The following is a 25,209-nucleotide window of genomic DNA, read 5'->3' as shown; positions in this document are numbered from 1 at the left end:
CACTAAAACCACAGCACCGCTGCATGCAATGCACTCATTCTGATGGTTAACGGTTAATAATTGGTTAACAAGGGTCGGCTGTCGGTCAGAATTTTCTTTTTAAAATTAGCATCCCTAAACCAGACTAAATAGAAAACTAACCAAAAGTATCAATTTCACTCTGACCAAACAGACTATGGCTTGTGAAAGCACCCTGAGAGGATCCCGAAAGAACAGCACTCGTCTTGTTTCATTCAAAAGTTTTACCATCCCATGACCATCTAACAGCTTTTTCAGAGGCTTTTCAAACCAGACAAGAATAATAATAATGACAACTACTGACTATGTCTCAATATCTGGCAAGAAAATGGGAAAAAAAGATATATCAGCCTTCAGAAGCTGATATTAGCCAAACCTGTGTGTACTCCTGTGTGCATGCCTGCACTCTCGTGACTGTCTGTGCGTGACTGGGTGTGAAGGTGTGTGTTGATAGTCTCTTACCGAGGCCACAGAGCTGCTCTCCCCAGGGCTCCGACTATTACTGAGCCATGTATCACCTCTCAGCTGTGGACCCTAGAGAGAGAGAGAGAGAGAGAGAGAGAGAGACAAAAACACAGACATCCGTCTTATTGTTTTTCCATCACTGGCTGCTGCTTTCTTTTCTTAGTGTTGTCATTTTTCCTCCCACACAAAGGTTAGAAGGCTGACATGCACCAGTAGTTTTATTACTGTACCCATGTTAGAGGTATATTTGTTAATATTTATTACAGCTAACAAGTGAAAGAGCAATATGGAAATAACATGTTTCCTGTTGCTTTCTGTCCTCCTGCTCTTACAAAAAAGTAGTATACTTCAAGTTTAATTCATGAAGTATACTTAAGTTAAGTTCAAGTATATTTCAGAAGTACACTTTATGTAGTAAGTATACCAATAACAATGTACTAGTAGTATAATTGTAAGTGTGCAAATTCAATACTTCTTGGGGCTAAATAGGTCCTTTTTAATTTATAAAAGTATACTTTTGAGTGTAAGAACAGTAGACTTTGATTACACAACTAGTTTACATCTAAATTGTGTTTTGTACTGCAACTATACTATGAGCTATACTACAAGTGAATAGGTGTACTGTTAGTTTAATAGTTATATACTTGTAGCCCACGTTTTAGTTTATGAAAGTACACTTTGTATACTTTAACTTATAGTACTTAGCCAATGATTAATGTATTACATAAAGACACTTGCTCCTTTTGCTCTTTGACTTGATGTTTTGTGATGATACAAAAATAAATTCATTTTTCTCACATGCCTCCACGGTGAACGGAGGATCGAAAAATCAAAGAAATTCTTGATGAATTGAAGTAAATTCATATCAAAACATTTGTTTACAAACTCTCACACACTTTAATAGGCTACTCTATCAAACAGTTAGCTCAACTATAAGCCAAGTGTACCTTTCTGTAGGCCTATAAGGGTACAATACTTCATTATACTTTTCTTAAGTATATCTCGATCAAAAGAAGTACAAGCATAAGCCAAATATACTTAAGTATATCTGATATATGCAGTACATGAAAGTATAATCTCTTATTTTAAATTTAAAATAAGTATACTGATAGCACACTTGAATAACCTTCTATTTGGTAAGGGTGCCTAGAGAGAATAAACACACTAGAAGTGATTTCTATGAACCTTTGAAATATTTTTGGCTCAGCGTTGACGTTCGGTGGCCATGGCGTCAGTAGCGGGATTCATTTTTGATTAAGTGTTGCTCCTGTTGAGCACTGATCCCATGGCGGCCCTCGAGTTGTTTACTTCCACAAACACGATCCTCTGCGTAATTTATAGACCTGCAGAGAGGGAGGCCAGCAGGTGGGGAGGGATTTGGAAAAAGTAAAATAAAGGAGCTCAGAGAGATGATTCACACTCAGAAACGGGAGGCTCTGGACCAAATGCAACAAACAAAACCCTGCAGAGTGACAGACAAAATCAATAATATACAGCCAGTCAGAAACACAAACACACTATTGTAAAAGTTGGAGGAATCAGAGATGAATCTGAAGACTAGACAGAGGAATCTAAACAACAGATGAAGAGTTAACAGAAGAGCAGTTTAAGAAATCTAGACTTCAGAAAAGAGATGAGAAACAAGAAGTGTCTTCAGCCATGCTAGCATGCTGTACTTTGAGCTAAATGCTACACGGAATGGGCATGCTAACATTCTCACAGTGACAACATGCTGATGTTTAGCAGGTTCAATGTTTACCATGTCAATGTATCCTCATACAAACGGTTCGTATACGTTATTTTTCATTTTCTGTTGGTTCTCCTACAAATGTCCAGAAACACGAGTGCTACGTTTGCCTGCACAAGCCCCTGCAGTGTAGAACCTGTTGTTTAGGCAACTAGAATTACCGCCTCGTTGTATGTCAAGTTGCAGTTTATATCCATGTCTGTCCAAAATGTCATCACTTCGTCCCTTTATCCTGTTAGACATTTGTGTGAAATTGTCATAATTAGCATATGACTCCTTGAGTTATGGCCAAAAAACGTAGTTTGTGAGGTCACAGTGACCTTTGACCACCAAAATCTATTCAGTTCATCCTTTAGTCCAAGTGGACGTTTGTTCCAAATTTGAGGAAATTTGCTGAAGGTATTCCTGTGACCTTGAGCTTTGACCTTCAAAATCTATTCAGTTCTGTCTAGAGGGCAGGTGGACGTTTTACGTTTATGTGGCGAGGAGGCACAACAAAGCTACTCGGTTAGGTTTAGGAAAAGATCGTGGTTTGAGTTAAAATAAGTATGTTTTTTACGTAAAATAAGTGTTTGTTACGTAACTTGTGCATGTTGCGTCAGTATGTACCGTAAAATAAGGTAAAATAAGTCAACGTTGACTTGGTTTCACGTGGGACACGGACAGCAATCTCCTGGATGAAAGTCCCGTGTTTATTTGACCCCACCTCCCTACATGGCCACCTGTAGCCCTGTACGTCCTGGCCCACGATTCCGTTGGTTATTACGAATTATGACTTTTTTACTTTTCGTAGGTACGAACAACCTCACCGTGTTCATCATCTTAGTTTAGCGTGTTAGGATGCTAATATTTGCTGATTAGCACTGAACACAAAGTACAGCTGAGGCTGATGGGAATGTTGTTAGTTTTACAGGTATTTGGTGATATATTTAAGTATTGGACCATTAAAATGTGACCTGATGATGGCGCCAGATGAAAAGTTAAGGGTTCACCAGAGTTGTTATAATTCATCCCGAGGGGGACACAAATTTGTGAACAAAATTTCAGAGCAAACCATCCAAAGGTTGAGACATTTCACTTAAAACTCAAAAATGTAAACCTCATGGTGGCACCAGAGCGTAAGTCAGGGGGTCACCAAAGTCAGGAGGATTCATCTTCTGGGGACCATGAATGGCTGTACCAAATATCAAGGCGATTTATCCAATAGTTGAGATATTTCAGTCTTGATCAACATGGTGGACTGCCTGACAGACTGACATCACCATTGCTATCCGCTAGTGTGGCTAAAAACAGATGGAGTTTCTTTTAAACTGCATTAAACAGATAAACACCCTTAAAAACTCCACATCACAGATGCAAACTACAGCTCATGTTTTACTAATGAAAGGGGGAATCAAAGCTATGAGCTCATCATGCCGTTCTCACATTCACACATTAAACACTGTCAACTTAAGCGAGGAAACATCCCGGCAGCATTAGGCTCAGTGAAAGGCACATTAGCTGAAACATCAGCCTGTTTGTGGTTCCACTAAAAGTCAGATCAATACTGAGTGCTCCTATCAGATCTCCTCTGAGAATATACGCCTTCCAAATTCACACAAGTCAGACTAAAAGGATGGAAAACACAAACAGATGTGAGTGAGATTGAGCTGCAGTTAAACTCCAGACTTCATTTATCCTCATTAGTGTTTTTCTCAGTTCAGGCTTTTACACTTCAGATGAGTTTCTGAAAGATGATACCACAAAGACATTTTCTTGAAAGCTGCTGCTGTTTGATATCTTTAATCTTTAAATGCCTAATCTGTACTGTTGACCACCGGTATTTTAATGTTTTTAAAGTGTAAAAGCTTCTGAAACTGTATTTCCACATCATGTGACAGTGAAACTAATGACATTTTTTTGAAGATAAGCAGCTCTTTAAGCAAAATGATCCCACAGCTCTAAAATTTAAATGAATTGCTTATCTTGCATGTAATACAAAATCCATTCACTGGTTTCTATTATGCACCATTTGCTATTATATTGTATTATACTGTACTACTGTTCATTATCTGACTTATTGTCCGACTGAGCCACTGCTAAACTTTTAACCTTTTAACCAAAGGGGCCTCTAAACCTATAATGTAAAAGAAAGAAATATGAAATCAAAAGACCTCCTAAACCTCAGAATTCATCCTTCACCCTTTTAAGAAATTGAAACTATAAAAAACATGTTATTTCTATGCTTCACTGAAGAGATTCTTAATTTCAATCCACACCTTTTATTATTCTAAGATAAAGTTTAAAGTTCTTGTCACATAAAAAATAAACACATTTTCCAGACATTTTTCTCACACATTTCTGCCATTAATTGGATTTTTTTCCAACATTTTACTGTATTTAGTGAAATGATTGGTAGCATGCTCCTGCTATGACAATGCAATATATCTACAGCACATTATATTATAAGAAAGAAGAAAATAACCACAATAGAAAGTAGTTATGTACCCTGCATCTGGTCCAATGCATGCTGGGATACATCTAAGCACCCTGTGACCCTGAGCAGGATAAACAGGTATAGAAAACGGATGGATGGATAGGTACAGTGGAGCTATTATTGTGCAAACTGTCTGCTTCGGGGAAATGCTTTAAGGCTTTAAGGCGTGACTTCTAGCAGCATAAAGAGCTGATTTGGGCCCAAAGTTAAACGTTGAGCTGAGAATGTCAGTTTACTGAGAGACCGTCAATGTTATCGTGGAGCTTCAGCTCGCACAATGCTGCTGTGTCTCACTTCCATTCAGGAAAATACACTACTGGCGAGGCTACAGGGACGAGCTCAGCTGCTATACACTTTATAGAGTCTATTTGAATACACACACACACACACACACACATTACAATGACGGTGATGACACCTGTTTTTTTTTGTCCTCAGTTGACCAGGAGAGCTTAACATTCACACACTGAGGGGTGCTTCTGAATCCAAATCCTGTGACCTCTGACGCAAGCTGTGTTAATAATAAACACACACACACACACACACACACACACACACACACACACACACACACACACACACACACAGTATGACAGAAATGACACCACTATTACCAACTCCTCACACCATTATAAATCATGATAAAACCTCCTACACACAGTTATTATTTAAGTGAGCTACACTCTGACCCCAGACACTGTTGTGTCTGCATTTTGTGAACTTTAGTGACTCCTTGACTGATCATTAGTTTACATGTACTTTCTGTTTAGAACTTATTAGCAAATGGTGAGCATGGTAAAGATTATACCATGGATGTATTAAGAGAACTTCCCATGAAAGTTACAGAAGTGGCGCATTAAGATGGTGATCTTTTGCATTCATTGGGCCTATAGAGCACCACCTCCTCGCCGCTCGTCTGGGGCTCATTCACATGAACAAGAGCACAAAATAACTCTCGGCTATTAGTGCATTTTACAACTTTTATAACCTAATGATTTAAATAAAGGCTTTTCAAGTACTCATACTAGGAAGTCAATTTACCTGAGGATATATATATATATATATATATATATATAAAGGTAAAGGTATTAAAGGTATTAAAACAATATATTAAAGGCTACAGTTGTAAATCACAACAAGTTCTTAATAAACATATTGTGGTACATAAGCTCTGCATGTTTTCCAGAAGGTAAGTGGTCTCCTTTATGACTGTTACCTTGTCGTCGTAAGGGAGCTTATGCCGGTGGGAGGCAACTCCTGGCAGGTTTTACCAAACTGGACAGGTCTAGGGCGAGGGGTCAGACATAAACACAGTCAAAACTGCCTCTTGACCATGGAGCTTTTAGAAAAATGGTCTATGAGCACTGCGGATAACTGGTGAAAACGGCAGCTTGGGCTAATCACCTACCCTGCTGTCAAATAAATGATTACAGAAACCGAAACTATGGATACTTACCTTGAAATTGACCTAAGCCTAACTGACGACCCTCAAATGGGACCCATGTACACCTTGGGGCAAACTCAACAGAGACCTCAAGGGGGGGAAAGGTCTGCTGAAGCTTAAGTCAAGAACGAGAATTGGATGCTGGAATGTTAGAAAATTATACCAGACAGGAAATGCAACATTACAACATAAGCATTATCAGGGTGTATGAAAGCCGATGGAACACCTTTGGAGAGGTAAGAACTGCCACTGGAGAGACCTTCCTCCACTCTGGCAACCCAAAGGAAGAAGACCCCCACACATACGGAGTAGGACTACTCCTATCAAAAGACGCAGCTAAAAGTCTCATCGAATGGGAACCAATATCAGAACGGATAATCACAGCCAGGTTTGCATCCAAAGGACGCAATATCACATGCATTCAGTGCTACGCTCCGACAAACACTGCTGTTTTTGAAGAGAAAGAAACTTTTTACCAACAACTACAGACAGTTTTCCAAAAGGCTCCCAAGAGAGACATTAAGATTGTGATGGGAGACATGAATGCCAAGATTGGAATGGATAATAATGACTGGAAGGGAACAATGGGGACAGAAGGTCTGGGGCAGATTAACGAGAACGGGCTTCTCTTTGCAAGCCTTTGTGCCCTCAATGAGTTGGTGATTGGAGGAAGTGCTTTCCCACACAAACAAACCCATAAAGCTACATGGATATCTCCAGACCACCGCACAGAGAACCAGATCCACCACATTGCAATAGACAGAAAATGGAGGAGAGTTCTCCTCGATGTCAGAGTCAAGAGGGGCGCCGATATAGACTCAGATCACCATCTTCTCGTGGGAGAACTCTGGATGAAGTTGGCAGTAAAAAAGAAAGCTGGAAACAGGATACAGAGAAGATTTGAGACAAGAAAACTAAAAGACATCAAGGCACGGACAGAATGGGGAATTCTACTCCACAACCGGTTCCAAACCCTAGCAGAGGGAGAAAAGATAAATGACAACTGGGAAAGATGCAAGAAGGCTATCACTGACACATGTGAAACTGTCCTGGGGTACCGAAACCCCAATAGAAAAGATTGGATTACTGATCCAACATGGAGGGAGATTGAAGCTAGGCGAGACATGAAACTGAAACTCAACAGAGAGACAGACCGCAATAAGAAGGAAGGCCTCCGACAAGACTACCAACAGAAGAACAAAATCGTCAGAAAGAGCTGCAAGAGGGACAAAAAAAGCACAAGCGGAGGAGCTTGCCAGCAAAGCAGAGGCAGCAGCCAGGCAGAGCAACGCAAAGGAATTGTACAAAATTACCCGACAGTTAGCTGGTAAGAACAAGAGCTTTAGTTGACCTATCAGAGACAAACAGGGAAACCTTCTCACTAAAGAGTCCCAACATCTAGAGCGCTGGAAGGAACATTTTGTGGAAGTCCTCAATAGACCTCCTCCAGACACCCCCCCAGACATTGAAGAAGCGAGACGAGATCTAAACATCAACTGTGACAGGATATCAAAGGAAGAAATCAAAAGAGCCATCAAAAACTGAAGCTGGACAGAGCACCAGGAAAGGACAACATCCCCCCTGATGCACTGAAAGCAGACATCAGTGCCAACGCTGACATCCTCCACAGGCTTCTAAATGAGATCTGGGTAAAAGAGGAGGTACCCAATGACTGGAAAGAAGGGCTAATTGTCACAATTCCCAAGAAAGGCAACCTCTGTAAATGCAAGAACTGGGGAGGCATCATGCTTCTCTCAGTCCCCAGCAAAATCCTTTGCCGAATCATCTTGGATAGAATGCAAGAACCACTGGACAAGATATACAGGAAGGAACAAGCAGGTTTCTGGAAGAACAACTCCTGTACAGATCACATTGCATCACTCAGAATAATTGTCGAGCAGTGCATCGAAGTGGCATGAATGGCAGTCATTACTGTTCATCAACTTTGTTGACTTTGAAAAAGCCTTCGACAGCCTAGACAGAAACATCCTGTGGAAGCTGCTCCGACATTATGGAATACCCATAAAACTGGTCAATCTCATCAAATGCATTTACAATGGATTCACGGGCCAAGTCACTTCAAATGGCAAGCTTTCAGACACCCTCCACATAAAAACAGGAGTACGACAAGGCTGTCTTCTGTCCCCCCTGCTCTTTCTTGTTGCCATTGATTGGACCATGAAAAAGTCAATGGATGGCCAAAGGACGGGGTTACAGTAGACTCCCTTCACACTATTGGAAGACTTCGATTTTGCAGATGACTTGGCACTGATCTCAGGAACACAAATACAAATGCAACAGAAGGCAAACAAATTACATGAACACAGCAAACAGCTAGGCCTCATGATCAACGTTGGAAAGATCAAGGTCATGAGGATCAACACTAAATTTCACCAATCAATAAATGTCAAGGAGCAACCCTAAGAAAATGTGGCAGAGTTTGTCTACCTGGGAAGCAACATCAGCACAGACTGAGGAGCAGATAAGGATGTGGAGCTACGCATCAGCAAAGCAAGACATGCCTTCAGAACACTCCGACCTGTATGGCTCTCTTCCCAGCCCTCTAAAAACACAAAAATCTGAATTTTCAACTCAAATGTAAAAAATGTCCTTCTTTATGGCTGTGAAACCTGGAAAACCACAAACATGATCACCAACACACTGCAAGTGTTCATTAACAACTGCCTCCGATACATACTGAGTATATGGTGGCCCAGAAAAATGACAAATACAGACCTGTGGATACAGACAAACCAGGAGCGAATCAACAAAGAAATCAAAAGGAGAAAGTGGAGATGGAGCGGGCATACACTCAGAAAACAAGAAACAAACATAACAAGACAAGCTCTGGACTATAACCCACAAGGAAAGAGGAAGCCAGGGAGACCAAAAAAACAACTGGAGACGGTCCACGCTCGACGAGCTAAATAAGATCGGTACCTCCTGGCAGGAAGCAAAGACCACTGCACAGAAGAGAGTGAAGTGGAGATCCATGGTGGACGCCTTATGCTCCCAAGGCGGCCAAGAGGATTAAGAAGAAGAAGTGGTCAAACAGTCCATTGGGGCGGTTTTCCTGATGGATTTAAGAGCTAAAAAGATGAAGCAAGTGGAAAATAATACAAGCCAGTTAAAGGTATTTTTCACAACCTGGCAGTTGTATTAGTAAATGCTGCATTAACCATAAATAAAGCCATAAATCACAACGTTAAAACTCTTTATAATGGGTGATCCCAATATCTTCATCTTTTTCAGTTCATAGTATTGCAGCAGCTAGGGCTGTCCTTGACCACAGATATTTTTAGTCCATAAACACTCAATCAACTAATTGATTAGTTGATTTAATCAACAGATCTGTAAAACTGAGTTTCTCCACAAAGAATCATACAATCATACAATCATCTACACTTTAAATCTGGTGTTTACCAGAGATGTGCTCACAAGTTTCTTGGAAATAAGTCATTCAGCATTAAAAGAACATAAAAGAAACGACTAATCGACTTAAGAACTCTTAGCGGACTAAGACCAAAAGGATCGATTAGTCGACTACTGGACTAAGAGGGGACATTAGTGGACTACTGGACTAAGAGGGGACAGCCCTAATAGCAACACTGACAGTAGAAGGGCTTCTGTGAAAAGAGGAGATCATTATAATATTAGAGATGTTTGATTTCCCGAGACACCAGAGGTCATAAATAACTCAATGTCCCTTTAACACGGAATACATTAACATTTAACTGAAGAATTCATACGCATAAAATAATAAATTGCTGCTGTTGAGCACATTTCTCTTATGAGTAATAATCAAATGAATAATAATGAGATGGTTCCTCCTCGGTTACGTTGGATCTCTGAGTGATTTATTCTAGTTGTTGAAAGATTAATTTGCATCAGTCCGAGGCCCGCTGCTGAGCATGTTCATTAGTTTTAGAGATTAAATAAACCATCATTCAATTAGTTGAGTTTAGTGAGTCAGCTGTGTGCGGTTTACACAGTGTGTGTTAGTGATTAACAACATGTTTGCTCAGGTTAAAAAATGTCACTGACTGAAGTTATTTGGTGTGCATGTTGCTGCCTCTGCATGAATTATTCCCCACACCTTTTCCTGCTCTTGTTAATGTGGATCTGACACAAAAACCCAACAAGGCGACCGGTGACTTGTGCAGGGCTTCGCTAAATCCCCCCCGCCATCTCAGCGGCTGCTTTGTTAGAGGAGGATTATTCTTATTCCTCATTCACTTGTCATGAAAATAAACATCTCTGACATGAAAATTACATCGATGCTTCCCAGAAAGCGAAAGGGGGCCTGCGGCAGAACAGAATTAATTCTAGCTTTCAGTTTGGGCTCGCCCATGGTTTCAATTTGCTAACCACTGCCTGTATTTGACACCAGAGGAAAAATGTTAATCAGGGCAATAAGACCTTAAACCAAGTCAGACCCAAATTCATATTCATTCATGGAGATATTGTAGTTCTAGAGTGGCAGAGCCCAGCAGCTGCTGATTAAAGCATGAATAAATACAAAGACAGAGGCCCAGCTCTATCTTAATGTTTTATCACCGCTGGTGATAAAACACCAGTGGTGCTGCTCGCTTTCTCTACTTATTCTTTTATATTGCCAGATTCAAATGCGGTTGTCCATATTCCACTAGCCATGTTATTACTGCATTAGCATTTTTATTATTATTTTTTGGTTTGTTTCTCTGGAGGACCTCATGGGAATGAATGATGCACCTTTACAGCTGCACAAGATTAGATTGTTATGTAAAAATGCATCACTTATTCATCTGAAATCACACAATTGGGTGCAATAAGAGAAGAACATCTCCCCCCCACATTGAAATGCTATTGATTGAATATGTCTGTGTTATGAATTTTCTATTACTGTTGGCTGCGGTCACTTATCTGCTGACAGAAACAAGCAGTCCATTAATAATCCCAAATCACAAGCATTAGTGTATATTTTTGGTGTAAAACATCAGAAAGCAGTTAAGTTGGTTCCATGTGCTGTTAGCAGCTACCGATGTCTATTACAGGACTTTTGGGTATTGACGTTAACTACAATGAATCCATCAACATGAGCAAAGTGACCCTGTGAAGCTTAACAGTTTCTTTGAAGCAACTACAAATGCAGTAGAAACAAGACTGAGATAGGCAAGTGTGCCATTATGGTTGGTGTATTTAGTCCGTGTAAAAACCTGGATTATTAAAGGCTTTTTATTCTCAACCATCCACTTGAGTGCCAGAAATTAGATTTTTATGCCACACAGCCTACCCACAGATAAAAGCTGTTTTTCTTTAAACCCATTAGTTGGTGTAGAGGACACCAGAAGCACTTTCTGTTCCATTCTTCATATTACATAGAGTAGAAAAAAACAACAACAACGATCACAGTAAATGCTAATGTGCAGATTAAAATAAGATCAAATATAATTATCCTAGCATTTCCCATAAACAAAAAAGCCAAAGCATTAAAGTCTCACTCAGATGTTCAGATTTTAACTAGTAGTTCTGCATTAGAGTTATAGTTAGTGATATAAAATGTTCTCACTGAACAGCTCTGTCTCCTAAAAATACGTTCCCATAGAACTAAATACCATTCTCAATGAGAGGCATACACGTCTTGTCACGGAATATGTTTGTCTTTGACGTATCACAAATATGTTTGTAATGGTAGTCCGCGGAAGGCCGCAGCGAGTGACGTAGGACAACGAGTGATGCGTAGAGCAGGTGATGTAGTCTATCGAGTCATCGCTAATGAAAGTTACGTGGTACAATAATGAGTAATAAACAAAAAATTCCACTACGGGTGGGCCAGAGGGGCGGATGGGTTAACCAAACACAGGACCTTCTCCCAGGAGACCGCTGTTGGTGTCCCGTGTGAGACTAAAAGTCAACATTCACTTATTTTAAATAATGTAACAAACATAGTCATTTCAAGCCAAACCATGATGTTTTTTTTACTAAACATTACCAAGTAGTTTTGTTGCCTAAACCTAGTTGTTTTGTTTTGTTTCAATTTACAACGTTAACCACATGTTCAAAACTGTGATCGTAAAAACAGTTTCAAGCGGCGATTGTAATCCAGGAGAAAAGACGTTTCCCTCTAAACATCATTTAGGATGCTTTTTAGTTGTATAGAAGGTCATTTTGTAGAAGGCAGGGTTGTACTGAAGCTGTGCTATGGATGGAGATACTAAAGATTAAAGATCAAGCTGTTTACCTTCCATTTGACCATAAATGAAACTCCTGGATGTTTCTAACCACCTCTGTAGCAGCAGCAGCCTTGTGAGGACAGGAAATAGTTTGGCATTTACTTTGACATCATGTTCAGGGCATTTGCCGTGTCACCTCTCATGCAGTCTGTGATCTGTGGACTTGAACGGTACAACTAACAAGCTTAAAGTGCCAGTAGAGAAACTCTTTGGGGTGCTGTGACAAAGGGCCTGATGTTAAAAAATAAGAACTAAAGAAATCCCTTTTGACAGCAGTGCATTATTTAAATTCTGTGGAGCGACCACAGTCTGCCCATCTCTGTGCCTATTGTACAGTATGATGAATATGCATGATTGTCTGTTTGTGTGTCCATGTATGTGCATGCATATGAGGACACACAATAAATGGTGTCCAGGTTTGGTCACCCATCAGATTTGCTGTTGCCCCTGGCAACAGGGTCACTGCTGAATGGTATCCATTGGTTACCTAAACATTGTGGGCAGTGTGGATGGACAAAGAGGGATGGTGCAGCCGACAGCACACAAACACAGAACTACACACAATTACACTATTTCTAGATTTCCCCTCCGATTAAAAAAACTGCTTCTCATGTCCTCCGTCTCTCCTTCTACACTTTCACTTCCCTCAGTCCATTCAAATAAAAGTGGTTTCACAGTTAAATCTTATGTATTAGGGGCCACTGTAGGTAAAAATATATATAGATTATGGAGCCGGGGAGGCGGGGGGTGTGGGGGGTGGGGAGGAACTCCAAGAAAAAAACTTATGAATTCCCAAGATTAAAGTAAAAAATGTATGAGAATAAACCTTAAACCAGTATGTTGTTTTCTTCTAAATAGGCTTCATGGATGCTTATGATAATGTGGTGATTATGGGCTAAAATCACGAGTATTTCCTTACTGCTAAATCCGATGGCAAAGTGTAATTAGATTAGATCATCCACTGCAGGTTTAATACACGGCAAGCAGCGGCGTCTGTTGTGTGATGAGGTTGATACAACGATGCAAAGTGAAGCGATGTGGTTCCTTGACAAAAAAACACTATTTTTCCAAGGTTTTTTTCTCGTAAATTTGTGTTTTTCATCGTAAATTTACCACTTTAATATCAGAGAATCTCCCAAGTTTTTTTCTCGAAAATGTATGATTTTAATCTCAGAGAATCTCCAAATGTTTTCCTTGTAAATTTGTATTTTTCCTCGTAAATGTACCACTTTAATATCAGATAATATCCAAGTTATTTCTCAAAATGTATGTATTTAATCAAAGTGAATTTCTACGTTTTTTTCAAGTAAATGTCACGGCTCTGGCCTTGACTCCAGTAGTTTTCTGGTGTTCTGCTTCCCCTGGGTCTCCCCCTCCCCTGCCTGTCTGTGTGGGTGTGGCAGGGGCGCGGCTTCCTCATCAGACACCTGGTCTCACTCTCCACTCTGCACTCTGCACCTGTCAACAATCACCTAATCAACAAGAACACCAGCTTTCCTGCCAGTCCTCGCCAGATTGTTCTGCCTACCAGTTGTGCCAGCCTCCCATCGAGCCATCCTCACGCCGCCTCAGCTCATTCCTCCAGCCACTCCACCCTGCTCATCAGCCTGCCTGTCCCCTGCCTTCTCCAGCGCCCATCTCACAGCCTCATATGCCTCGTCTGCCACAGCAGCTTCACCAGCTGACCCCCCACCAGCGCTCCCCACGCCTCCACCAGGGCATGCCACCCCAGCCCCACTAGCCCGTGAGCCTTTCATTCCGACTCCAGAACGCTACTCTGGGGATTTGGGGGCTTGTGGGCGGTTCCTTCTCCAGTGTTCTCTCGTGTTCCAGCAGCAACCTACCACCTACTTATCAGATAAGTCACGTGTAGCATTTATTTTGGGGTTACTTACTGGTAAAGCTTCTCAGTGGGCTACAGCTTTGTGGGAGAGGCAGTCTCCTACTTGTGATTCTTACCTGTTATTCATAGCTGAGTTGAGAAAAGTTTTTGACCATCCTGTTCAGGGTAAAGAGGCTGCTAACCGTCTCCTCTCCCTCCGTCAGGGCTCTAAATCAGTCGCAGAGTATGCAGTTGAGTTTAGGATCCTGGCAGCAGAGAGTGGGTGGGAGGAAGTTTCTTTACAAGGAGTGTTTGTTCTTGGGTTAGCTGAGAATATTAAGGATGAGTTGGCAGCAAGGGATGAGACTGATAGTTTAGACTCCCTCATTTCCCTGTCCATTCGTTTAGACAATCGTCTTCGTGAATGCCGTAGGGAGAGAACCGGCCGCCCACTGGGGCTGATGATAATTTCATTGACTCCACCCTCGTTACCCAAGCTGGGATCCCTGTTGAAGCCCTTCCTGCTCCTAAGGATGTCAATGCGCTGGATGGAAGGCTCCTGGCCCGCATTACTCATCACACTGTTCCCCTGAGTCTCATCCTATCAGGTAATCATCACAAATCTATAAAACTGCTAGTTATTCCCTCACCTCATGCTCCTGTGGTCCTAGGTCAGCCCTGGCTTAAACTCCATAACCCCCATATTGATTGGTCCACCAATTACTATTGCTAGTTGGAGCACCTTTTGCCACTCCCACTGTCTCCAGTCAGCCCTAGCTCCCTCTCATTTAACTGCTGCTCCTACTTTTGAGCCCCCTGACCTCTCTTTAGTCCCTCCTGTGTACCATGACTTAGGTGAGGTGTTTAGTAAGCAGCGGGCCCAAACCTTGCCCCCACATAGGCCCTATGATTGTGCTATAGACCTGCACCATGGTGCCCCCCTTCCCTCGAGCTGTCTCTATAAACTCTCCCGTCCCGAAAGGGAGGCTATGGAGAAGTACATCAATGACTCACTAGTTGCTGGCTTTATTCGACCCTCCTCTTCTCCTGTTGGTGCCGGCTTCTTCTTTGTTGCAAAGAAAGATCACACCCTACGCCCCTGTATTGATTTCCGTGGCCTCAATGACATAACCGTTAAAAACAAGTATCCACTACCCCTCATCGACCCCTCTTTCGAGCCCCTGCACAAGGCCACTGTTTTCTCAAAGCTGGACCTCCAGAACGCCTACCATCTGATCCGAGTCAGAGAAGGAGATGAGTGGAAAATGGCATTTAACACTCCCCTGGGCCATTTTGAGTATCAAGTCATGCCCTTTGGCCTCACCAACGCCCCTGCAGTTTTCCAGGCCTTGGTTAATGACATCCTCCGTGACATGCTGAACCACTTCATTTTTGTTTATCTTGATGATATACTCATCTTCTCCCGGAACATGGAAGAACATGTCCAACATGTGAAGTTAGTGCTCCGTCGTCTTCTGGAAAACAAACTGTTTGTAAAAGCTGAAAAGTGTGACTTCCACGTGACTTCTGTGAGTTTTCTGGGCTTCATCATCGAGCAGGGGCAGGTGAAGACGGACCCAGCAAAGGTTCAGGCGGTGGCTGAGTGGCCCAAACCCACTACACGGAAACAGTTGCAGCGGTTCTTAGGATTCGCCAACTTCTACAGACGGTTCATTCGAGACTACAGTAGAGTGGCGGCCCCTCTCACACAACTCACCTCCCCAGCCATCCCCTTTACTTGGACGCCGGAGGTTGACATAGCATTTGACACTCTGAAACAGTTATTCACTAGTGCTCCAATTCTAACTCACTCTGATCCCTCTTTGCAGTTTGTTGTGGAGGTGGATGCCTCTGATTCAGGTGTAGGGGCCGTCCTCTCTCAGCGGTCTCCTAAGGATCACAAGCTGCACCCCTGTGCCTTCTTCTCCCGGCGCCTTTCTCCGGCGGAGCGCAACTACGATGTGGGAAACCGTGAGCTGTTGGCGGTGGTTCTGGCACTTGAGGAATGGAGGCACATGCTGGAAGGGGCTGAGCAGCCATTTGTAGTTTGGACAGACCACAAAAACCTCTCTTACCTCCGCTCTGCTAAACGGCTAAATTCCCACCAGGCCTGGTGGGCTCTGTTCCTGGGAAGGTTTAACTTCACTCTCACTTACCGTCCTGGCTCACGCAACACCAAACCTGATGCCCTCTCCCGCCAGTCTGTCCCAGAGAAATCCTGCTCTGAGCCAGAAACCATTCTACCTCATTCCTGTGTGGTGGCCGCAGCTACATGGGAGATTGAGACCTGCATACGGGAGGCACAGCGCTCTCATCCAGACCCAGGTAATGGCCCTCCTAACTGTCTGTTTGTGCCTGATTCAGCCAGATCTCAAGTTCTACAATGGGGCCATTCATCTAAGCTCACCTGCCACCCTGGCTTCCACCGCACCCTCTCCTTCATCAAACGGCGGTTCTGGTGGCCATCCATGACCCGCGACACCCGTGCCTTCGTGTCCGCCTGCTCCGTCTGTGCCCGCAGCAAGGCCTCCCATCAACCCCCAGCTGGTCTCCTGCGTCCTCTGCCCGTCCCCAGCCGACCCTGGTCCCACATAGCTGTGGACTTTGTCACCGGTTTACCCCCGTCAGAAGGTAACACAATCATATTGACTGTGGTAGACCGTTTTTCCAAGGCTGTGCATTTTGTCCCTCTCCCTAAATTACCTTCAGCCACAGAGACTGCGGACCTCCTGGTCCTCCATGTGTTTCGTCTTCATGGCATCCCTCAGGACATCGTCTCTGACCGGGGACCACAGTTCTCCTCCCAGGTCTGGAAGGCCTTTTCCCAGGCTCTGGGTGCCACAGCTAGTCTCTCCTCTGGGTACCACCCTCAAACGAATGGGCAGACGGAGCGGGCAAACCAAGATCTCGGGGCAGCCCTGCGTTGTGTCACTGCTCACCACCCGTCCTCCTGGAGTAGACAGTTACCCTGGGTTGAGTATGTCCATAACTCACTCACCAGCGCCGCCACAGGTATGTCCCCCTTCATGGCCTCTCTAGGCTATCAACCTCCCCTCTTCTCAGTCCAGGAGGAGGCTGTGGCGGTGCCATCGGTCCAGGCCAACATCCAAAGGTGTCGGCGGATTTGGAGAGAGGTCCGGTCTGCCCTTCTCCGTTCAGCTGCCCGGAATCAACGCCTTGCTGACCGCCATCGATCCCCGGCACCCACTTACCAACCCGGTCAAAAGGTATGGCTTTCCTCCCGTGACTTGCCCCTTCAGGTGGAGTCCCATAAATTGGCTCCCCGATACATTGGACCTTTTGAAGTTGACAAGATCATTAATCCCACTGCTATCAAGTTAAAGTTGCCTTCATCTCTGAGAGTCCACCCCACGTTCCATGTTTCGCTGCTTAAGCCTGTGTCTTCCAGCCCCTTGTGCCCTCCAGCCGAACCCCCTCCACCCCCCCGGATCATCGACAATCACCCTGCCTTCACTGTTCGGCGGATTCTGGACGTCCGCCGCCGAGGCCGGGGGTTCCGGTTCTTGGTTGACTGGGAGGGTTATGGCCCAGAGGAACGCTCATGGGTCCCGCGCAGCTTCTTTCTGGATGCCTCCCTCATTCGGGACTTTTATCGGGAGCATCCAGACAAGCCTGGGGCGCCTGGAGGCGCCCGTTGAGGGGGGGGTCCTGTCACGGCTCTGGCCTTGACTCCAGTAGTTTTCCGGTGTTCTGCTTCCCCTGGGTCTCCCCCTCCCCTGCCTGTCTGTGTGGGTGTGGCAGGGGCGCGGCTTCCTCATCAGACACCTGGTCTCACTCTCCACTCTGCACTCTGCACCTGTCAACAATCACCTAATCAACAAGAACACCAGCTTTCCTGCCAGTCCTCGCCAGATTGTTCTGCCTACCAGTTGTGCCAGCCTCCCATCGAGCCATCCTCACGCCGCCTCAGCTCATTCCTCCAGCCACTCCACCCTGCTCAGCAGCCTGCCTGTCCCCTGCCTTCTCCAGCGCCCTCACCACCTTTATTATAATAAATCCACCTGCTTTTCAACCACCATCCAGCTGTGTCTGTGTCTGCATCTGGGTCCTAACCAACAGCCCTCACAGTAAATCTGTTTTTCCTCATATATTTACCACTTTAATCTCAGAGAATATACAAGTTTTTTCCAGATAAATTTAGGATTTTAATCACAGAGAATCTCCAAATGTTATCCTCGTAAATTTGTGTTTTTTCTCATAAATTTACCAATATCAGAGAATAACCATAGTTTTTTCTCTCCTGTGTTTCTATTTAACCTATAATGGTGCTGTTGTATTTGTGAGATTAGGCTACTGTATTGTATGTTTACATACACACTGCACAGCTCATACGTGTACCGTACATGTCTCTACATTACAAAGTTTACTGGTTTAATTGCCTGTTCGAATCACAAAATAACAATACTCAAGCTTACAGTTCTTGTAAGCTCCTGATACACAAACGCTATGAAGACTAAAAACTGACTGTAAACTACTGTACCATGAATTATGAAATTTCAGAATAAGATGAACCAGGGTCAGTTACGAAAACATGCAGTGCACGATTGAATTTTTAGCTCTATTTAAGACCAGATTCACTTCAAATATAAAGTAGTTCAAGTTGTAAAGTGAAAGTAGAAATGTTAACGACCTTCAAAGTGACTCCACACAGAACTATGAACCACAGGAAACCTTAATATCCAAATAGGAAACATTCAGGACTAAAGAGCTTAAGACCAGTCTCCTCTTCCCTCTTTTAAATCTCCTTCTTCTCTTCCCGCCTTTGCTATACCTGTACTCTTCTCCTCCCCTTCCTCCCCTCCTCTCCCTCCCCCCTCCTCCCACCCCCAGCATGGCTGTAACGAGTTTTCCTGGGAAGGAATCAATGTAAGTCACCTTGTTTAAATCTCCTTCTTGTCCTCCTCTTCTTGTCATGTCCCCCTCCATCACTCACCCACTACCTGAGTTCGGGCTTTGAACACATAAATTGACATCCCACTCGTTTATCCTTCCACCCCTTCCTGCCACTCTCTCTCTCTCTCTCTCTCTCTCTCTCTCTCTCTCTCTCTCTCTCTCTCTCTCTCTCTCTCTCTCTCTCTTATCTCTCTCTCCCTGTCCTTCTCTCTTATCCCCCAGTTTTTCTGTTTCTCTCCCTCCCATCCGCCTCGTCTCTCGGCCCTCTGCTAATCTACTGTACTGCAAGCCTCCTATACTGTATATATACAGAGTGGCAGATAACAGGCTGTAATAAGCTTATCTTATCTACAGCTGAAGCCTTCGTACAAATCCCAGTTTTTACTGAAAGCTCTGCATGATAAAGTGCATCACTGCTCAACTGTTTCTGTACCTTCAGCACAATTTATTTGCACAATGTAAATTTTGTCGACTCAAATATGCCCAGAGGCAAATAACCTCACATAGACACACTCTTGTTTGAAGCAACAGAGTCTGGAGAAATGTTCTTGTTGACCCAAAGGGAGCACTGTTTGACTTTGAGGTCGACTTCCATTTCTTGTACTTGTGGGTTGTTTTTCCAGCCAGGTCGATGACCAAGTTTGCATTGTTAGTCTCGGTGAGCAAATTTGTGAGCAAATAAAAAGTAAGTTTTATCAAACTTGTCAGGAAATTTGTATCCTTAGCTGTACATCAAAGCTCTAGATGAAATGCAAACATATTCTTCCTTAAACCTCCTGTTATTCAGTAACAGTAAGCACACTGTTAATGTGGCGTTGTTCTGGTTAACATGTTAGTAAATTGTTGCCTATTTGCACATCCAGCAGACACAGAGCAAAGTAAGAATTCAACTGGAGTCGTGTTTGTGTCCACCTGATGAATGTATCCAATATTCACTCTCCTTTTAGCTCACAGACTGTATATAAAGATGGACGACATGTCAGCTCCCCAAAAGTGAAGCCAAAACATCTGGATCGCCCCCTGGTGGTTGGCTGCAGTATGGCTCATAAATCCCGCCCCCTCCATGTTAGCGGATGGGACATGGGCCAAACTAAAAAGTCAAAGTACACGTCAAATGAATGTTTCCCAGAGATGGTATCAGTCGTTTTAGGTGTTTAGTTCTGAACACGCTGATGTTTGTTCTAGTGTTCATTTTTCTGATAAGTTTGGTTTTAATTAGTTATTTGATGCTCGGGTGTAAGAAAATATTGATACACACGACACGAGTATCACGATATTATGTTTTTGTAATACTGTATCGATTCTCCAAAACGTTGTAGCCTATCGATTTTTAATTAACCTCTTAAAGGGACTGTTTGTAAGAATCAGAAATGACTTGTTAACAGCGACACCTGTGGCCGTTAAGTCAACGTAAGTCAGTGTGCTGTTGCTCGCGCTCGCCCGTGTGCACGCGCTACCTGAATGTGAGCGAGCAGCCGTCAAAACAGTGAGGCAACACACGTCAGCTAAAAGCACAATATCACTCTATATTTCAGCTGCTTGGCAGTAATGTTAGCTGACCAGACAAAGGTTTCTCCATGAATCAATGCTGATCCTAGTGTTGGCTTTTCCTGCCTCAGCCTCCCGACCGCGGCCGGAGGGAACAGGGGAGACGCCGGAGTTTTGGTCGGAGACGATAACGTTTCTCTCTGCGGAGCCCCGTCACTTCACAAGACACGGGAAACCTCTGTTGGTCTGGAGGAGCTGCAGCAGTTATTTCTGCACAAACGTCCACTGAACATTCACTAGATATTCTCAGAGCTAAACTAACTCTTCTGCAGTGTGGAATGTGCGCGCATGCACATGTAGAGGTGGAGCGAGCTGAGTGAAGGCAAGCAGGCAGAGGAGCAGAGTACTGCAGAGACTCTGGCCCTGGAGACCAAAGCTACGGTCTCCCCCGCGTCCTCCGACCGCGGCCAACACTGTTTAACAGACGGGCTTCACTAGATACAACCAAGAGGTTTTGGTGCTTCTGGGTAATTTGTTTTGGAGTCTGAGTCTGAACAGCGTGGCCACACACCAGCGCGCATGGGACCCCGACCTGGATTGATTTATACGTGTAAGAAGTTACAAACAGTCCCTTTAAGAATCCGACAGCCCGCCGGCTGACCCGGACGCTATTCTGTCTTTTGGAGGTTGTAGCGGACGCCGTTTTAAAGCTAGTGAATATATATAAGGCATCATAAAAAACTAGAAAATCTAAGGAATCCATTGGTACCAACCATGTCATACTATCTTGTCGCAAAGGAGGATTAATAACAATCCAAAGTTCAGCTAAATTTTGGCGAGGAAAAACTGGCAACTGCCCTTTCATAGTGACTTTTTTTTGCTACTCAGATTTTATACATATGGTGTGTCTTTATACCAGTTTTCCCAAAATTACATTTGAAAAAAATGGCAGTATATTAAGTCGTTACCACTGTATCTTGATACGTATCGTATCGCTAGATTCTTGCCCACAGGGCCCTAGTAAAAAGGGGGCGAGACATCATGATTGACAGCTGTGATTGACAGCTGCTCTGAGTAAAGTACTCACGCAGCCGAAGGTTCGGGAATTCGAGAGACAACGTAGCAGCTAGGTGGCCCATGCTAACGAGCTGTGGCCGTGCTCGGCTCGTGATTGGCTTGGACGGATGTGTGGGCGGGACCTCGATATCGCGGTTCCAGGCCCCCCGATCACTACTGGGCAGACTCTGGCTCAAAATGACGTCAAACCTCAAGACGGCAGCTCCCGTATCGGTGATATTTTGGCTTCACTTTAGTACAGTGAGAGGAAGTTAAGATGTGTCATCCATCTATATAATGTATATGGTCAGTGTTTTAGCTCTATTTTGGTCTCCACAAACTAGTGTTTGCAGAAAACAGTTACAGTATATTTAACTGGTTGAAATTGTGATGAGAATCCACAATGCTGCTGCATTCATTCTTTACATTTCTCCAGAAAAAACTGTACTTTTACACATTAGTGTGACTGTGCAGGATTGGAAGTAAATAAGTGTTCAGTGCTTGTTTATCTGAGGATGAACAAGCTTCTAGTTGACACGAGACTAATAGAGGAGGAATGTGTGATCGAGGATTGCTATAATAACTCCATCTGAGCTGGTGGCTGCTGTACTACTACACCATATAATGTTACTCTTACAGCAGATAGGATAACACATGGGTGATACAGTACTCCTCTCGTACAGTACACCACACAGAGGGACCCGATAACATCATATTTCCTTTATACAGTAATTAATGCACTTCAACTGAAAATATGATATAACATCTACCACTCAATCCCCCGGTGTAACAGAGTCCACATGTTTTTCCTACTATTTCCCACTATAATTAGCTGTTGGGGGGACCTCATTAAGAGCCGGCCTCTGTCTCTGTGTTCATTAGCTTGCCGGTTGGTTTGCCATGGGCACTGGCGCCAGAAAGTACAGTAGAAATCACATAAGCATGAGCAATTTCAGGTTGGTGTGCTGCACACCTGTCTTAGTGTCTACAAACCTGATTCTCCTCCTTCTGTGTGTTTCTTACTTCCTCAATCACTGATTCAGGTTAAAGGGATAGTTTGGGTGTTTCTCAGTGGGGTTGTATGAGGTACTTCTCCATAGTCAGTGTATTACCTACAGTAGATGATGGTCGGCACGCCCTCAGTTTGGAGAAACAGACAGGAGTACCAGCACCGGAGCAAAGTAATGTACAAAATGTATTTTAGACACCTAAAAAATCAATATCAGTTTAAGTGTGCGCTATATATTTAGAATATTTTCACCACTTTACCTTGCTGACAGACAGTCCTTTCAGACGGAGAACTGAAGCTGTTTTATCCATATGCTCTCGCCAAATCCACCAGACTCCTTTGAAAAAAAATGTAATTTGACCTCACAGAACACAGGAGTTGCTGGTCTCCCGCTGTGTGTATTCAATTCAATTCAATTTATTTTAATTCAATTTATTTTTATATAGTGTTAAATTACAACAGAAGTTATCTCAAGACACTTTATATATAGAGCTGGTCATAGACAGTACACCATAGTTTAGAGACCCAACAAGATCCACCAAGCGCACTGTGGCCAGGAAAAACTCCCCGATTAGTGGGAAGAAACCTGGAGCAGAACCGGGCGCAGGGCGGGAGGACATCTGCCGAGACCGGCTCGGGGGATAGATAGATGGATAGATAGATGGATAGATAGATAGATAGATAGATAGATAGATAGATAGAGAGAGAGAGAGGCCATAATAATAGCCCAGCAAAAACCAATAGTAGTGGATGTAAAAGAGTGATAATACAACTATCAGAATTGATATCATTGGGTCATCCTCAGACGGGCTTTCAAGCGGAGCTTCCAGCTGTCTCAGTCCTCCATACATCTGGCTAGCTCGCCAGCACTGTCCAGCATCTCTCCTCAGTACGTCCATGTGTGTTGATGTGGGACGTCCCTGTGATCGATGCCCGTGCGTTGGTTCCCACAGCACAGCATGCTTGCTGGGAGTTCTTGATGTCTTTGGCAGTGACCGACAAGTATTGTATTGAAGTATTGTGTGACTTTGGTGAATCCGAAGTCACACAATAACGCAAACAAACTATCCGATGGAGGAACTCCTGTGTTCTGAGTGGTCAAATGACTGGATTTTTCAATGAAGTCTGGTTGCTTTGGTGAGAGCACAGATAATGGCTACAGTTCCCCGTCAGAAACATTAACTCTAAACCGGTGAAAATGTTCTAAATATAGCGTACATTTAAACTGATAATGATTTTTTTAGGGGAGTCTTTCTTTTAGGTGTCTTAAATATGTTTTTCTGCCACAGCAGTGCATTACTTTGCTCTGGTGCTGGCTGGTACTCCTGTCTGTTTCTCCAAACTGGGGACGTGCCGACCGTCATCTACTCTAGGTAATACACTGACTATGGAGAAGTACCTCATACAACCCCACTGAGAAACACCCAAACTATCCCTTCAGGTGTCCTGCACAACATATGGAATATGTTTAATAAGTCAATTGAACCATAAATATCATATCAAGTCTTTATATTGTACCATTATATATATTTAGAAGCTCTACAGATCGATGATGTATATGGGTGGGTTTTTGATCTTGTCACTCGTCGCCTCATATTGCTGCATGTATTTCACATGAGCTCGTAGTTTTCTACACTCAAAAGATGGAAATAACTAAGAGCATTGGAGATGAGAACACAATGAGCCACTTCAAGCCTCAGGTATACTTTCTGCACGCAGTTCAATTCATACCTCAATTGAGGGTCTGCGTCGGTCTGGCATTCCATGCATGCACATGTCCACGTGGTTAAAAGTTTTGGGCTGCACGCGGACGTCCACATAGGATCCGCATGGACCCTCGCGGATGACGACATTTACGCCACGCAGACCAAAGCAGACCAAAGCAGACCAAAGCGAACCAAAACGGACCCTCTCGGACACAGAAGGTATGAATTGTTCTTCAGGATCAAAAAGGGTTTCAGAGCAACAGGAAGGACGAGTCAGAGCAAAGGCCAACTTTAAACTAGAGAACACAGAGTTAAGCCTCCGTCTCTGCCCTGAAGACATGCTCTCATTATCATCTCCTGCTGAAACATACCTGTCTCAATAAATTCATTTCTTGGCTGCTGTTTCCACTATTTACCCATCTAATCTTTGTACTGCATATAAGAAATATTACTAGTGAAAACCCTACTGTAACTGTTCCATACCATCAACCAACCAGTCATCAGCTGCCGTGCTCTCCAAACACTCTGTTGTCCATTTAAATTGCTTTGGAATCACCATTTAAGCATCATTTTTGCCTTTAAGCCACAGTAAATCTATGATTCTCTTCTTTTCAAGCAATGATCCCTGTAAGACATGTACAAGGTGTTTGAATAATTAACCCTCCTTTCTTATTCCCTCCATCACAACCTCCCTTCTCTTCTTCCATCTCACTCAAACTATTCTCTGCATCTTCAATCATCTGCTCTCTTCACCTCAATTTCTGTTATTCCATGCTCTCTTTTTTGCTTTTATCTCTGTCATCTATTCTTATGTTGTCATTTTTCCTGCCACATTGCATTTTTTTCTTTTTT

At 43.4% G+C, this 25,209-nt stretch overlaps 1 protein-coding gene across 9 annotated transcripts in view; it reads left to right on the top strand.

Annotated features, from left to right (window-relative positions):
* Positions 1 to 25,209, top strand: part of LOC141754510 (uncharacterized) — an 86,383-nt gene that overhangs the window by 42,446 nt on the left and 18,728 nt on the right. For 3 of the 9 annotated variants that reach the window (XM_074613607.1, XM_074613608.1, XM_074613606.1), the window contains exon 3: positions 19,036 to 19,071. The exons of the other annotated variants lie outside the window; for them this stretch is intronic. In XM_074613607.1, coding sequence (XP_074469708.1) covers positions 19,036 to 19,071 — 36 coding nt within the window. The remainder of the gene's footprint in view (positions 1 to 19,035; positions 19,072 to 25,209) is intronic. 9 annotated transcript variants of the gene reach the window in all.

Source organism: Sebastes fasciatus, chromosome 17 (genome assembly GCF_043250625.1).
Source record: "Sebastes fasciatus isolate fSebFas1 chromosome 17, fSebFas1.pri, whole genome shotgun sequence".
NCBI lineage: Eukaryota > Metazoa > Chordata > Actinopteri > Perciformes > Sebastidae > Sebastes > Sebastes fasciatus.
Note: the sequence above shows the minus strand (reverse complement) of the source record. Positions and strands in the feature narration are given on the sequence as shown.